Raw genomic sequence first — 14,371 nt, 5'->3', positions numbered from 1 at the left:
GACCATATTGACGGAACTTCTCATCAGTTTCTGTAAAAAAAAATAAATAAATAAAGGGGAAAATATAAAAAACTCTGGGATGCACCATCTTAAAGCTTGCAAAAGTTGGCAATTACAATGTTTTATTGGCGCAGAAGAGACAAACACGAAGTTTTCCCTTGGTAATACTTTTTTTTTTACCGAAGTTAGCCGAAGGTGCTGCACCGCTACAGTGTCTAGGCAGCGGAATTCTTCTTCTTCTTCTGCCATTTCTTTTTAATTAACTTACAATGGCTTATATAGTTCGGGAGATAAAGTTCTGATACCAAAATGGTTTTGCCGTTTTTTAATTATATATCCATTATTTATATATTTATTTTATTTATTTGTGTCTGGTTTAGAGCACAAGCTGGGTGGCTGCTATCCCCCGGGCTCAAACATGCCAGATGGCTGCATTCGTAAGAGTTTATTATTGTCTGCTATTAACAGAATCTGTTAATTTGAACAAGATTGTCTGTCAGTCACCAGCCAGGATTTTCATGGGCTTTTATAGGATTCTTTCAAAACCAGAGAGGGCTTTGTATGTTTTGGATATATCTTTGACTTGTCTTAATTATCTCTCTCTCGCTAAAAAACAAAAAAACAAATCTGTTAAAAAACAACAAAAAAACTGTTCGATATCTTTCCATAAAAAAAACATAGAATAAAAGTTGACCGTTGCCTTTTTTTACATAAATATCTGTATTTTAAAAATATATAGCTCGTGTCAAAAAAATATGGTCTGTGAAATTGAAGAGAAACTACTATGTAAGGAAAAGGGAGAGATACAGAGAAGGCCGGGAATAATCCAAGTCATGGAGCATAAACGTATCTTATGTAAGTTTTTGACAACCCTAAATGTTCTTCTCTTGTTTTGACGACCCAAGTTTGAAATCTTTACTGATAGATTTCTTTTTTTAGGTGTGATCTGTTTATTCTGAATTGCCATTCTCATTTTTGTCTTTTTAGGTGACAACACTGGTAGTGCAACATTATCATGGGAAAGCTTTGAAAATTATAATCCTGAAGATATGATATCCCTTCCAGGGCCACCCCCCCAGAGCAACAGTGGACAGAAAAACTCACTTCTCGAACAGTTGCTAAATGAAACGAAAGAGTTGTGATTTACTTGTGTGAAACAAGTTGAATAGTTGTGCAATTCCACTTTTTTTGCAAATTGCGGATCTGTTTATTTCTCGATGGACGTGAAACTCTTCTGTCTCTGAAACCTTTCAAAGAGATTCCCTCAACATAAGTAGAGGGGGCTGGAAAATCATCCCCTCCTATGATTCTAGTAAGTAGAGGGCTATGATGCTGCTTACTATCCATAGTTTTGGACAAATGGTTAATGTTTATTGCTGACAATCAAGTCGTGGAATGCACTCTTAGTATTTATATACCTCGAATGTCTGTAGAATCTGAGTTAACTATGGCAGAAATAGAAATATGGCAGAATAGAAAATAGGGAATGGCAGAAATAGTTCATATTGTGGGTGCCTGTAATGATCCGTGATTATGCGAACGTTATACGAAGGTTGTGAAATAGTTTTTTTTTTCTGTTTCTTCTTCTTATCTTTAGATTGATGATTTTTCCTGAGTAATTTCTTTACTTTCTTCTATTATCTATTAGTGATAATATCGGATATATATTACGTGATTCATGATTGATTTTTTGTTGTTTCTTTATGTATCTACTTGGCCGTCTTAAGTCAAAACACATTCCCTGCGAGAAAATAACAAACAACTTTTTAGTAATTACTTATTCTGTATGTTTAGTAGGATAAAGTATAAGGCAAAATAAAAATTGAACAAATAAAGACCAAATTAGGGTGAATCGAATGAAAATCAAGTGATTACTAAAAACCAGGTTTTAACACGCATGCTTGTTTTCTGACAAAGGGAAGAGGACTACGCAATATGTAAACACAAATGCACAAAGGGGGGGGGCAGCGGTAAAGAGGAAGATCCACTGCTATAACTTGCGAAATTAATGTATATATGTAAGAAGGGGGAGGGCTGGGGGCTTTGGCAGCACAACTCGTTGCTATTCAATTGGGTCCGAATTTTGTGTAAGGTCAACCCGTGTTCGTCTCTCAACCATGCAGGAAGCTAAGGGTTCGAATCCCATTTGTGTTTGGTTTTCATAATACACTCAATAGTTTTTTGTAGATGGGGATGCTTTGAGACAATGGAGGGTATTTGGTATTTTTAGACAGCTCTATCGTGTTAAAATACACGTTTTAAACAACGGACAACTTTTGCATTTCGATAAATCTAATTGTCAACGCCAGTTTGCTACTTTAAAATGCTTTTAGAAAAATCTATGCGATAAATCTGTGTAATTACTTTTTGTTGACAAAATCGTACAAGTAAAGTCAATAAATGTCACAAAAACGTCACTATATATTGTACCTTTGTGTTTCTTAGTGACGATTAAGGCCTTTCGACCTTAAAATGTTTCAGATCGGTTTTGTAGAATCGATTTAATAGTCCTGATAGACATTTATTCGAACTTGTCCTCCGGGTCCTGATTTGCCATACCCCTAGAATACTTTCAGTTAATTGGCCACGTGAAGGTTAAAAGAAAGCTTGGTTGCCACAAGTCAGTTTCAGAAAAGTTTTCAAAAGGCAATTATTTTTAAATTATTTTTTGAATTTATTTTTAACGATCAAAGGGGGATTTCTTGGAAGTTGACAAAAGTAGGGGCTTAGTTGTGTTGCCACCCGATGAAAAATAACCACTAGATTCTTGGAAAATAAATCACTAAATTAGCACATAAATCACTAGATTATTGAATAGAAATCACTAGAATTATAATACTCTTTTATCTTTATAATTAACAATTATTTTGTTGCTTTACTGTGTTCTATGCAGGCGCACCTACAGGAAGGGGGTATAGTTACCACCATCGACGTGGAAAAATACCTTTAGATTGACGTTTTGTTTTTTCCCAAGTGAAAATTACCCTTGAAATTTTGAAAAATGCCTTTCTTGCATCTTTACAAAACCCTGTTGAAACCAAATATGTCAAATGTATGCAAACTATGCAAAGTATTGACAATGTTTGAGTTTGTGATGTCGTAGGTAGGGCCAAACATTTTCTTCAACGAGCAAGCTGGTTATATTAACTAACAGGCGTCATTTAATGATGGTAACTACTGCTAAAATGGTTATTGTTAAGGGGTTTCGTTACCATCAAGAATTAGCCTATAGTCTATTTTAAAGTTTTAAGTTTGTGTGGCACAACTATTTAGAATTGGTTGGGCGGTCTTGTCATAACTTGTAGAGCTTGGATAAGCGATCTGAATAAACGGCAGAAACCAAAAAGTCGAGATCTACTTTCCCTGAAATTTTAAAAAAACCGTGTAACTTCTTTTGTTTTCTGTCGGAGATAGATATATTTTGTTTTAGAGAAACTTATTTTAATAGAAAGTGTAGATTTTTTTTTCGATCAAACAGAGCAGAATATTCTGTTAAAATTTCAGGAAAGGGTTGTCCCTGAAAGATTTCTAGTATACCTGCTACGAAAACTTCAAAAATCACCTCAAAAGAAATGTCATTTGATCAGTTTTGATAGTTCCTCGAATTTTCTGTTGTTCAACCTGCTTTGATTGAAAACTTTGCCGACACAATTCCATTGTCATTTCTACCAAATTTCATAATCAATCAATCAATATTTATTAATTCGAATTGAAAATATACAAAAACAATATTATGCCCCAACAGAAAGCAGAGCTCGTAAGGCTGGGGCAGTACAAATACATAGACAAAAAAATAAGACAAAAAAAACATACAAGGTAGCAGATAATAGAGGAGGCCACCCCAGCGGGAGAACACCACAGCAAAATACATACTAAAATCTATTATTAATCAATCCCGACATCCAGGCATAGAACTATTTTTGAAATATCGTTTTTTCAAAGAAAATCGACTTGTGAAACTTCGGGACATTTCTACTAAGTTAAGTTTATTTACAATATGAGGAATCTGGTATCTGATTGAGCATCTAGCTCTTTTTGATTTGATTGGCGGAAGGCGATACTTCTTGGAGCGGATGCAGTGGACAGGAGAAGTGGGAGTCCCAATTATACCCAAATCTATTCTTATCATATCACAAATTCTCAATAGGTTTCAATGATAAGTAGTCCCCTGGGAGACTACTTTTTTGGTGGCCTTTAAGTGTAAATCTTACACACAGAGACGGGGCGTTATTTTATTTGCTATTAATGGCGCTCATATGCAACGTTTCTTTTTGTTTCCAAAATGCGGCAAAAACATATTTCACATCAGAAGTAGTAATTGCCAACTATATACGTAAAAAGGAATTAAGATGTAACATATTTTGGGAAAGTGAAATATCTAAAAATCTTTAGAAATAGATAGGACTGGAGAAATTTTTCTTGGATCAATCGATAGAACTGAAGCAATTCTTGGGGGGTGGCCTTTAGTGTAAATCTTACAAACAGAGACACACGCACAAAACAAACGGCTTATGTTTCTCTTTTAACTGCATTTGCTGAAGTTTCAAGATAAATATTATCTCAAATCATAATAAAAGTATTTTGTTTAAAACATTAAATCATCAATAAAATTTATCTTAAAAAAACATAATTTAAAATTTAAAAACTCTCTTAGTAAAAGGCGAATATGATCTATACCTAAGTTCAAGATGCAGAGCCCTTATGTCTCCCCAAGTAACTTTGATATCACCCACCTGGGTTTACTTGGCTATATAATTGAAATCCTGTTTCAAGTCTAACATTGCAATTGGTATGGTTTGGCTCGAGACGGCCTTTATATTTATTTATGAGAATCACCTGTTTTGTTATTTTTTTAATTTTCGTGAAGTTGTTTCGATATTGATTAAGTTTATTATGTTTTCAAAAAAGTTTAAGATTTTCCACTAGATTTTTAGGATTGCACTTTCCTCTTTTTTTTATAAATCAAAAGCTAAGAGATAAAATTAGTTATCATAGTTTTTATAAGGTCCAATACATCTTATCATTATTTATTTATTTATTTATGCATGTTGTTATAATTACGGTGAAGGTAATTTTTTCGGATTTGTTATCAAGTAAAAACTTAGTTTTCATTTTTTTTTTTTTTTTAAGAGGTAGGATATGATGGAGGTCTGCAGAGTTGAAAAATCTTTATGAATTTTGACCTTTAAACGATATTCTTCTTGAGTTTTTTTTTGTTTAGATGAAATATTGATGTTTTGATTCCAGGCCATAGTATACTAAGTTTTTTTTTTCAACTTACACCCCAACCCTATCCTCTCCTAGTTAAAAAGTGTTCCTTCACCTAAAGCTCTGTTTTTTTTTTGTTTTTTTTTCGGTGAAATTGAGATATGAATCCTACTAGAATGTTGTTTAAGCACCAGTTGCATACACAGCTAACATTATGGGGTTGGTGTTTGGGTTGATTTTTTTTTTTTTTTTCTTAGGAAGCAATGCCCTTATTGGCGAATTCTTGTCTATTCAAATAAGCTAACTGATCATATAGATAGTAATTATCTAGAACGTTTGTGCGCGTAACGGGGATAATAGGGACGGGTAATCCTTTTTTCATAATTGCTCTGATGAAATCTTCTTCCAGGTATATTTAAATTGAGTGGCCTAAACATTTGAGTCGTTTCTTTCTTTTTTAATGAAAAGATGAAGAATTTAAAAAATTTAGCAGTAAATATCTCTTTTAAAGCTTTCTAAGGAAGCGGGTCTTCTTACGATCCTTAGGGAGTGAACCACACCCCTCTTCTCGGTATATATGGAGCATTTACTAGTATATATAGAGTATTTTATCCTGAACTAGCCTTGATATTTCATTTATTCCAGGGTGTACTTTTTTAAGTACCTGTAGATTTATTTTTCAACACAGGTGATTCGTTTCTCCAGGACTGGTCAATAGGAAATACCGGACCCTGTCCTTGTGTAGTTGATTCCTATTTTTACCGTTTGTCGATGCATAGACTCTATTTTCGGAGAAGATAGTGCATATTATACTATTTTTTGGGTTGATGGAGGTCCTATCTTTTCTGAAGTTCTTATAAATTGTTGAGTTTTTTTGGCTTGTGGTTATAGTGTATTCGAATAGATTGTTTTGTTCAGATTTTTGTCAGAATTATAATATTGTTTTATTTTGTTGAAAAAGAGTTGCAGTCCTTGTCGTTGTTAGATTGTTGGTTTTTGGCTGTTAGAGACTGATCAGCTTAAAGAGAAAGATTACTTGCCAGCCTTACCGCTCCCCAAATGACACACAAAAATATTCTGTTGGGTACCATATGTTACTCTGTTTTGGCATTATCAAGTCGAATTTATAAACAGCGAGTAAATATAGAGCCATCATTAAAATGAACATTTAAATGGCTCTCTATGATGCTTTGGTGCCCCGCTAGCGGTGGAAGGAAAAATGGGATACGTCAAAAGGGACGCGAGAAAAAAAATCGACACGCTTCCTATGTAAAAGTCATATTTCTCTTTTCTTTTATTTTTGCTCTTCTTTTATTATTTTTTTTCCTAATTTTGTTCTTTTATTAGTTAACCCAAGACGTACGTAGGTCGATCTTTGGGATATGGCTCCCTTGATATTTTAGAATTTACAATTCTGTGTTTCCACTATTATAAATTTTTTGGATTTTCTACCAATTCCTGTTATGCAAGATTGTGGTCAGAATGTCCAGTTGTTCAAACAGGTCATATACCTTGGTTCAACTGCCTTCCAAAATGGAGATCTAGATGTGGAGATATCAAGGCTGGTAAAGGCAAATGCCGCCTTGGGCTGTCTTCTAAGTACACACACCCATAGCCCAAAATCACAAACCATGCGCACGCATAAGTAATTTCACAAACATGAGATGAGTCGCCTCATAATGTGTCAATCTACTCTTCTTCGATAGCTAACGTTGCCGTACTGGTCAGAGACGTGGGCCATGACCGAGGCGATAAAGGTGGATACCAGCCAAATGAAAAGAAAAACCGAAATTGAACACGGTACATGGCTGGTCCCAAGCTTGGCTGCGAAATCCCCTCCTGCAAAGCAAACGGGGGCCAACTAGGATAGTTACAACAAGGTGAATATCCAACTGAGTCTTGAATGGGTAAAAACTGGGTTAGCTCTGGATTATACCTATTGAATCAAGGATACAAACAAGAATATGGCTCGGGTAAGGATTTGCAGATAGACTAATATTTAATTAATAATTATACTTATAATCAAAGCAATCTGATCTGTCCCAAGATTCCAGTGTAGGATTTACTTACAACGAGCTATGTCTGAAGGCCCCTATTCTCTAAAATTCGGGACGTATATGCGTTATTCCCACCCGTAATTCTGGGATTTTGGCTCAGTATCTCATTCCATATCCTGTCAAGCCATCCGGGAAGGGGGTATTCCAAAATGCCATGGGTTTCCTGTATTCTTCTTATCCAACCGACTATGTGTTTCATAACTATACAGTTTTGCAATTTGGGTAGATCGATTTATTTAACTTCATTTTACTATTTAATATAATTGAATATATTACAACGCGCCAATCTGGAGGAGAGTACCACCAGTGACTACTTATCACCTCTGAGCTGGAGACGCTGCCGAGGAAGAGCTTAAGGTCATGTAGTTTTTGTCGAAAAGAGTATTTTACTTAAATCTCGTCTTTTGTTACTTAAATAAAAGCAATAGATATAGCAAATTTCTTTCGAATAAGCCCTCTCCCAATATTCTACAACCACTGGCTCGGTAGGATGATCACTGGAAGAATAGAAGAGAACAAAGGAGACACATTAGCGCTTTTCATGTGAGCGTTCTAACTAGGGGAAAAACGGTATTTCTGCACGTACTAGTTAAACTGATTTTGGATAGGTTATTAATCTAATTCTTTGGAACATTTTGGTGCAAAAGAAATTTCTGTTGTTCAAATGCCGAGTTTTTTTTTTTTTTTTTTTTTTTTTTTTTTTTTTTTTTTTTTTTTTTTTTTTTTTTTTTTTTTTTACTACAAGGTTCGTTTATTACAAATGAAATGCTATTCATGACTTGTGTCTAGCCAAAATTACCTAGTTTCTTTACACAAGGAATACTTGGTTGCCATCAGGTCAAAAATAAATCACTAAATTTTCATGAAGATATCACTAAATTTTAAATTCAACTGTATTTTTCTTTGAAGCATTGGAGAAAATGTAGTTCTCAATCATTTATGTCTTTAAAACAAAGTTTAAGACATTTTTACTTAGGAAACAGGAGGTATTCTGAACAGAGACAAAAAGAATGTAGATGATGGTTATAATACTATGGACAAAGAGCATTGTTATCAGACTACAGGACAAATGAAGTTGTTAATATAACTACCGCGGTACTAAATTTGTTTGTGATATGTTAGCTCTGTATAGGGTGTCACTAGTCAAAATAATTGGGGGTGGAGGCAGTAAACTTTGCTATTGTTTTGGTCATTTCATCGATTTGTCTTATCAGTAATTTTCCTTTCACTATCTGGTTAAAATCACTTTACCAATACTCATTTTATTCTGAATCAACTATCTGAAAATGTATGATCAACTCTGAATCATACATTTTCCTCCGACCTGTGCGCCTGACAACTTTTTCTTCAAGTCGGAAATTCAGTAAAATTTTGCTGAAGTGGTAAAAATTCAACATATTTGCCACAAAATACAGCAATTTTCATCGATGACTGGGATTAACATTCTTGCCATTCATTGTTATGAAAATACTGATTCCTCACGACTTATCTATCTCTCCTTTTGTGATCTGAAGAGCTTCTATGTTTTTTGTTTTTTTTTTTTGCAAAAGCACCTTTTCAACAATTCGTTTCAGAATGTTGGCATCAATTTTAAAAGTCTAAAAACGAGGCTCATTTAGTTCCTTCATTAAGCTAGGTCAGTTTAAGTATACTTGAGATTTGACCTATTGTTAATTTTTAAATATGTAGTGGTACACTCGGCTAATTATTTATATGTTACTTTTGATCAGGCCAAGAATATTCCATGTGTAAGGTAGGCCTATGGAGAACAATTGTAGCTTGAACAGCTCATTAAAAATTTATTCAGGTAGATTTTTGGTAAATATTTACAGTTTCATATATTTTAGCTATTGTTAAAGTGAATACATCAATAGACGCCTTCTTTATACTTTTTCCATGTTCAATAATTCCTTATGGGGGAATTACATTTTGAGATTCGTTGGCCTGTGGTTCAAAACTGCGAGACTCGTATATTCCATTTTTAAAACTATCGTGAGACTGATGGAACACATTTGTCACCCTGAAAGAGTACCGCTCGAAGGGAGCTGTGCGTGTTGTACGAGGCGTGATATGCTGTAAAAGTTTTGGTGTCTATTACATTTTTAGAGATTTGGTACAAATCAAAATTTTAATATCTTAGCACTGAAGATAACTAGGGGTAGAATCCATAAATATACCCTGGTATCTTGAAGCCTAATACCCTAATACCCTTTATATTTGCTATATAAGAGGACTGTTTGCAGGAAGATATTAGTTGTGGCCGACACCTCATCTATTCAAAAAATATTAAATTTTATTTAAATTAATCACTTACCTAATTTGATAAGATCATTATAGCTACAGAAGTTTAAAATTAACTTTATGTAAATTTTGAATTTAAAACATAATATAGAGTAATCATTTTTTAAATACATAGTAGAGCGTGGTTATTATTTAAAAATAATATTTAATATAAATGTCAAAACAAGAAGCTGTAACATCGTTAAAGAGCTCATCAAACATTTTCTGGTAACGAACTTTAAGTAAGGAGCGACCTAGGTTAATAGTAAACTATGGATATTATCGGTTTATCTTTAGATACAGAAAAAATTGTGGTAGTGGTTCATATGGCGTGTATTCCATTAGAGTGTCAGCAACTTACTCATTAAAAAATGCTTTGTTTTAGGATGATACCCTTTATTTCTCTTGATTAGGCTGACGAGTTTTAAAAAGGAAAATTGATAAGATTAATAATTGTATTATTAAGGTCGGATAGAACTAAAAAAGAAAAAAGAAGACAGTTCTTTTTTGTTGGAATTTCAAAATTTGCTTGGCTCTTGTTTAAATTCGGCTAAAAACCTAAAGATGAGTTTGTACTTTAATTGTTGAGGTTATATCCAATTTGAACAAATTTACCCCCCCTCCCCGCTTAGTGGCAGTTACCATCTTACGCTTTCGCTAAATCCGATACAAAATCTTATCCGCAAGCATAAATTTTATGCATTTAAGTATCGACCAATCACTGATAGTGGTCTACTCAATTTTGGTACATGGCTTTCAGAAGAGCAAGGGGAAGATGGATTTGCTGCCCACGATTCGAATAAGAAAGCTGAACTTTTCCAAGAAAAACTTATCAATAATTATTTAATTCATTTTCCGGAGGTCAAAAAGAAAAAATGTTCTAATGATAAGCAATAAAATATAATAAATGATTCAATAAAGATAATAAGATAAGATAAAGATAATAAGATAATAAATGATGCAATAAAAGGTTTAATCTGTCAAAAATTAAGACTATTCCGCCAAAGAAAAACTGAAGAAGCTAACCTACTAAGAAAATCTATAAAGAAGCAGATTCGGAAAGCTTCGGCCCAGTATTACCGTAACAAAGTAAGTGAACTCTTTAAAGCACGGCCGAAGCAGTGGTATAATACCTTCAAGAAAATTTGTGGTACAACAGTCACAAATGTTGACTTAAATCTTGATATTCCCCGTGAAACTACAGCTAACTCATTAAATAAACACATTGCTGCTATTGTACAAATCCTCCAGCTCTCTCATAATTCGTGATTATTTACTTGCCAAATTCCCCTTTTCCTCTATTGCCGTTTTTATTCTTTTCTTATTTACTGCGATGTTGTTGTAATTTAATTGTTAAGTTTACTGATTTGTTTTTTTATCTTTGATGATTTTGCTTTTTTAATTCCTTTTAATTTTAAGTGTTTGACTTAATGTACTGTTTTGAATTTTTTTTTTTTCTTAGCTTTTACTGACATATAAAGCGAATTCGGCTCTATAGAGCTTGTGATAGTCTTTTGAAAATAATATTATCTTATCTCATGTCATATTCCCCCACCGCCAGAACCAGACCAGGATATCTCTGTAGTACAACCTAGTGATGTTGACTAAAGAGAACTTCAATATGCCCCCTTGACATTCCAATTGATTTAGTAAAAGCATTTCCTGATAAGTTATCAAAACCTTTTTCAAATATTTTTTAATACAATCACTAGAAGTGGTTCATTCCCCAAGTGCTGGAAAAAAGGATACATTTCACCCATACAGAAGAAAGATGTTAGATTAAATTTTTATGGAGTTCGTTCAATTACCTTAACGCCAGTATTCTATAAACTGTATGAGAGGTTCGCAGCAGATTGGCTTAAAAACACGATCCTTGTACTTATTGATGAACAACCATTCGGAAACATTAAAGGTTCATCAACGACACATTACCTGGTCAGTCTCCTCGATACTGTACATAAATTACTTGGCGAGCCAGATACCTCGCTCAATCTCCTTTTAATTGACCTCTAAACGGCTTTTGATCTAGTTGGTCATAATGTTTTAGCTGTAAAATTGCTGAATGAATTTAGTGTCCCCCATTTTTTTTAGTCAATATTATTGAATCTTTTCTGTCAAATAGGAGTCAAGTTGTTAAGTATAAAATGCTTATTCTGATTCACTCCCTATTTCTTGTGGAGTTCCGCAGGATACGCTTTAGGTCCTTTACTATTGTTGGTAATGATCGACAATCTTGCTAATGAATCAGCCAATCGATAGAAGTTTGAGGATGACATGGCATTGCTCGAAAAGTGCAGAAAAAATATTAAGAGAAGTGCAATGGAAATTCTCGAAGACGTTGCAAGTGAAGCAGCCCAGTCAAAAATGAAAGTGAACACCCATAAATCTTATATTATGACCTTTAGTTTTCTTAAATCAAAGCCATCATTTATAACCCCAATACCTAATGAAATAATTATAACAAAAACTAAACTCTTAGGGGGGTCAAACTGTTAAGCAGTTAAACTTAGGGGTCAAATTGTTATACAGGCTAGTACATCTCTGTCTCTCCTTAAGCTATTTGCTAAATTTTCGTGCCCAAAAGCACATATCATCCACCTTTATATATCCTTTATCCGTCCACAGCTTGAGTATGCTTGCCCAGTGTGGCATTTTGGTCTCACGGTGGATCAGTCCGATCGGCTGGAAATTATCCAGAAGAGAGCCCTGAGAATTATTTACGGTCAGGGCAAAGTGCCTTACATTCTCCTCCTCAAGGAATTCCCCTTCCCTACCTTGGCAGCCCGAAGTCTTACTCTTTGTACCAATTTCGGAAATAATCTGCGTTGTAACCCACGCTTCAAATGTATACTCCCAGCCCATTATTGCCCTCCAAAGCCCCGTTTACCTCGATCAAAAGCACAAAAAATCCCAGTTTTAAATCCTGTTAATGCAAGAACTGAGCGCTACAGAAAGAGCTTTGTGCCAGCGTTTTTTGAAATCATAAATAAATGAAATTTGTAATGCATCATGTTAATTTGTCATTTATATTGTTAATTCGTTAGTTTTGCTGTTTCATTTTTATCTGAGAGGCCAGTTGGATTCATCGGTCTATGTTTTTTATAATCTACTGATGTTTTTACTTATGCCTCCACTTTTTTATTTTATTCATTCTACTCACTGTATTTGACAGGCCAGTTTGATTGACAGTTCATCGCTGTAGGCAATATTTTAATATTTCATTTATGGGCTTATGTAGGCTAGCTGACTGAAGGCAACAAGTTTGCCAGTTTTATGTTGCGAGAGTTTGCTAGATAATAAAGTACTTCTATTCTAAAACCCATGTGGAAAGGGCGGTACACTATCCAATTTGTCCGTTGGTTGCATACAGTATTTGTTATTGGGAAAGAAGGACATCTTAGATATTTGGTCACCAAAAAGGCTAAAACCATAAAGATAAAGCTATCAGGGAACGTCAAGGGGAGTACCAAACTAAATCAAAACATCTTATGTGTATACAGGTTGTCAAAAAAGGGCATCTCAGGAACGGTAGAGGGTATCAAGCTAGAACATTCAGGGCGTGATGAGGGGAATGTTCTGTTGACCAAAAGCAATGTGCGCATACTGCTACTACTGCCACTACTACTGCTACAATCACCACTAAGATTAAGAGTATTAATGTGAAAATTTCAAAGAATGTTGGGAGGATGTTGACCTAAATAAAAATGTACAATATGCATGTAAAATGTCAAACACTAAGATGTCAACACTGGACAAAAACTATTGATGACGGATCATAAAGGTTCCCTGAATCAAAGTACGTCTTGCTTAAGTGGCTTGGGAAATGTCCTGAGGGGAAAAATCTTGAACAAAATGCCTGGAAAAAAAATCTTAAAGAAAAAATATCTCGAAGATAACGTCTCGAAGAGAAAAATGTCTTGAAGAGAAAAAAATCTCAAAGAAAAAAAGTATCGGAGAAAAAAATGTATCGAGGAAAAAGACTTCTTGAAGAAAACGATTTGAAGAAAACAACGCCTCAAAGAAAAAAACGTCTTCGAGTAAAAAATATTACGTAACACCCGCGTCTGCACAATGCGTCATCCTTATTTACATCCAGAGGCTCCCCACTTGACCAGTGTCTTAAGGGGGAAACATCTTGAAGAAAATGTATTGAAGAAAAAATATTCCCTGATGTACTATGTAACAACCATTTATACCTATTAGATCAATCTATATATATAAAAATAAGTTGTCTGTGTGTGTGTGGGTCTGTCGGGTGGCGTCATGTTTGTGTGTTGACTGACGTCATGTTTGTCGACTGACGAAATTACAGACCGGGACATCGGGACACAAATGACGACCGGGACACCGGCATAAATGACGACCAGGACATAAGTAAAAAAAAACTAAAATTCCTAAAAAGAAGGTAAAAACTACAAAAAAGTAAAAAGAAAAAAAAATACTAAAAACTAATATAAAAACTAAAAAAGCTAAAAAACTAAAAATACAAAAAAAGAAAAAAAGGAAAAAAAGAAAAATAAAGGAGAAAAACAAAACTAAAAAAATAAAAATAAAAAAAAAACTAAAAAGAAAAAAGAAAAAAAACTAAAAAAAAGTAAAAACCAAAAAAAAAACTAAAAAGAAAAAAAAGGGAAAAATACAAAAATTTATTTCATCATATACCATTTCAAAAACGAATGCATATACAGACCGGGACACCGGAATACAAATGACGACCAGGACACAGGGAATATAAATGACGAACGGGACACAGGGACACAACTGCAACGGGGACGCCGGGGAGCACAGGGGGATATATAAATGACGAAGGGGACACAGGGAATGTT

The 14,371-nt window shown here is 34.2% G+C and overlaps 1 protein-coding gene across 1 annotated transcript in view; it reads left to right on the top strand.

The window, feature by feature from the left end:
* LOC136030821 (nuclear receptor coactivator 2-like) overlaps positions 1–3,783 on the top strand; it is a 228,908-nt gene extending 225,125 nt beyond the window's left edge. The window contains exon 19 of the mRNA XM_065709866.1: positions 988–3,783. Within this exon, the coding sequence (XP_065565938.1) occupies positions 988–1,142 (155 nt within the window). The 3' untranslated portion in view covers positions 1,143–3,783. The remainder of the gene's footprint in view (positions 1–987) is intronic.
* The last annotated feature ends 10,588 nt before the right edge of the window (positions 3,784–14,371 follow it).

This window comes from Artemia franciscana, chromosome 9 (assembly GCF_032884065.1).
Source record: "Artemia franciscana chromosome 9, ASM3288406v1, whole genome shotgun sequence".
NCBI lineage: Eukaryota > Metazoa > Arthropoda > Branchiopoda > Anostraca > Artemiidae > Artemia > Artemia franciscana.
The sequence above is the reverse complement of the archived record's forward strand: the minus strand, read 5'-3'. Positions and strand labels throughout refer to the sequence as shown.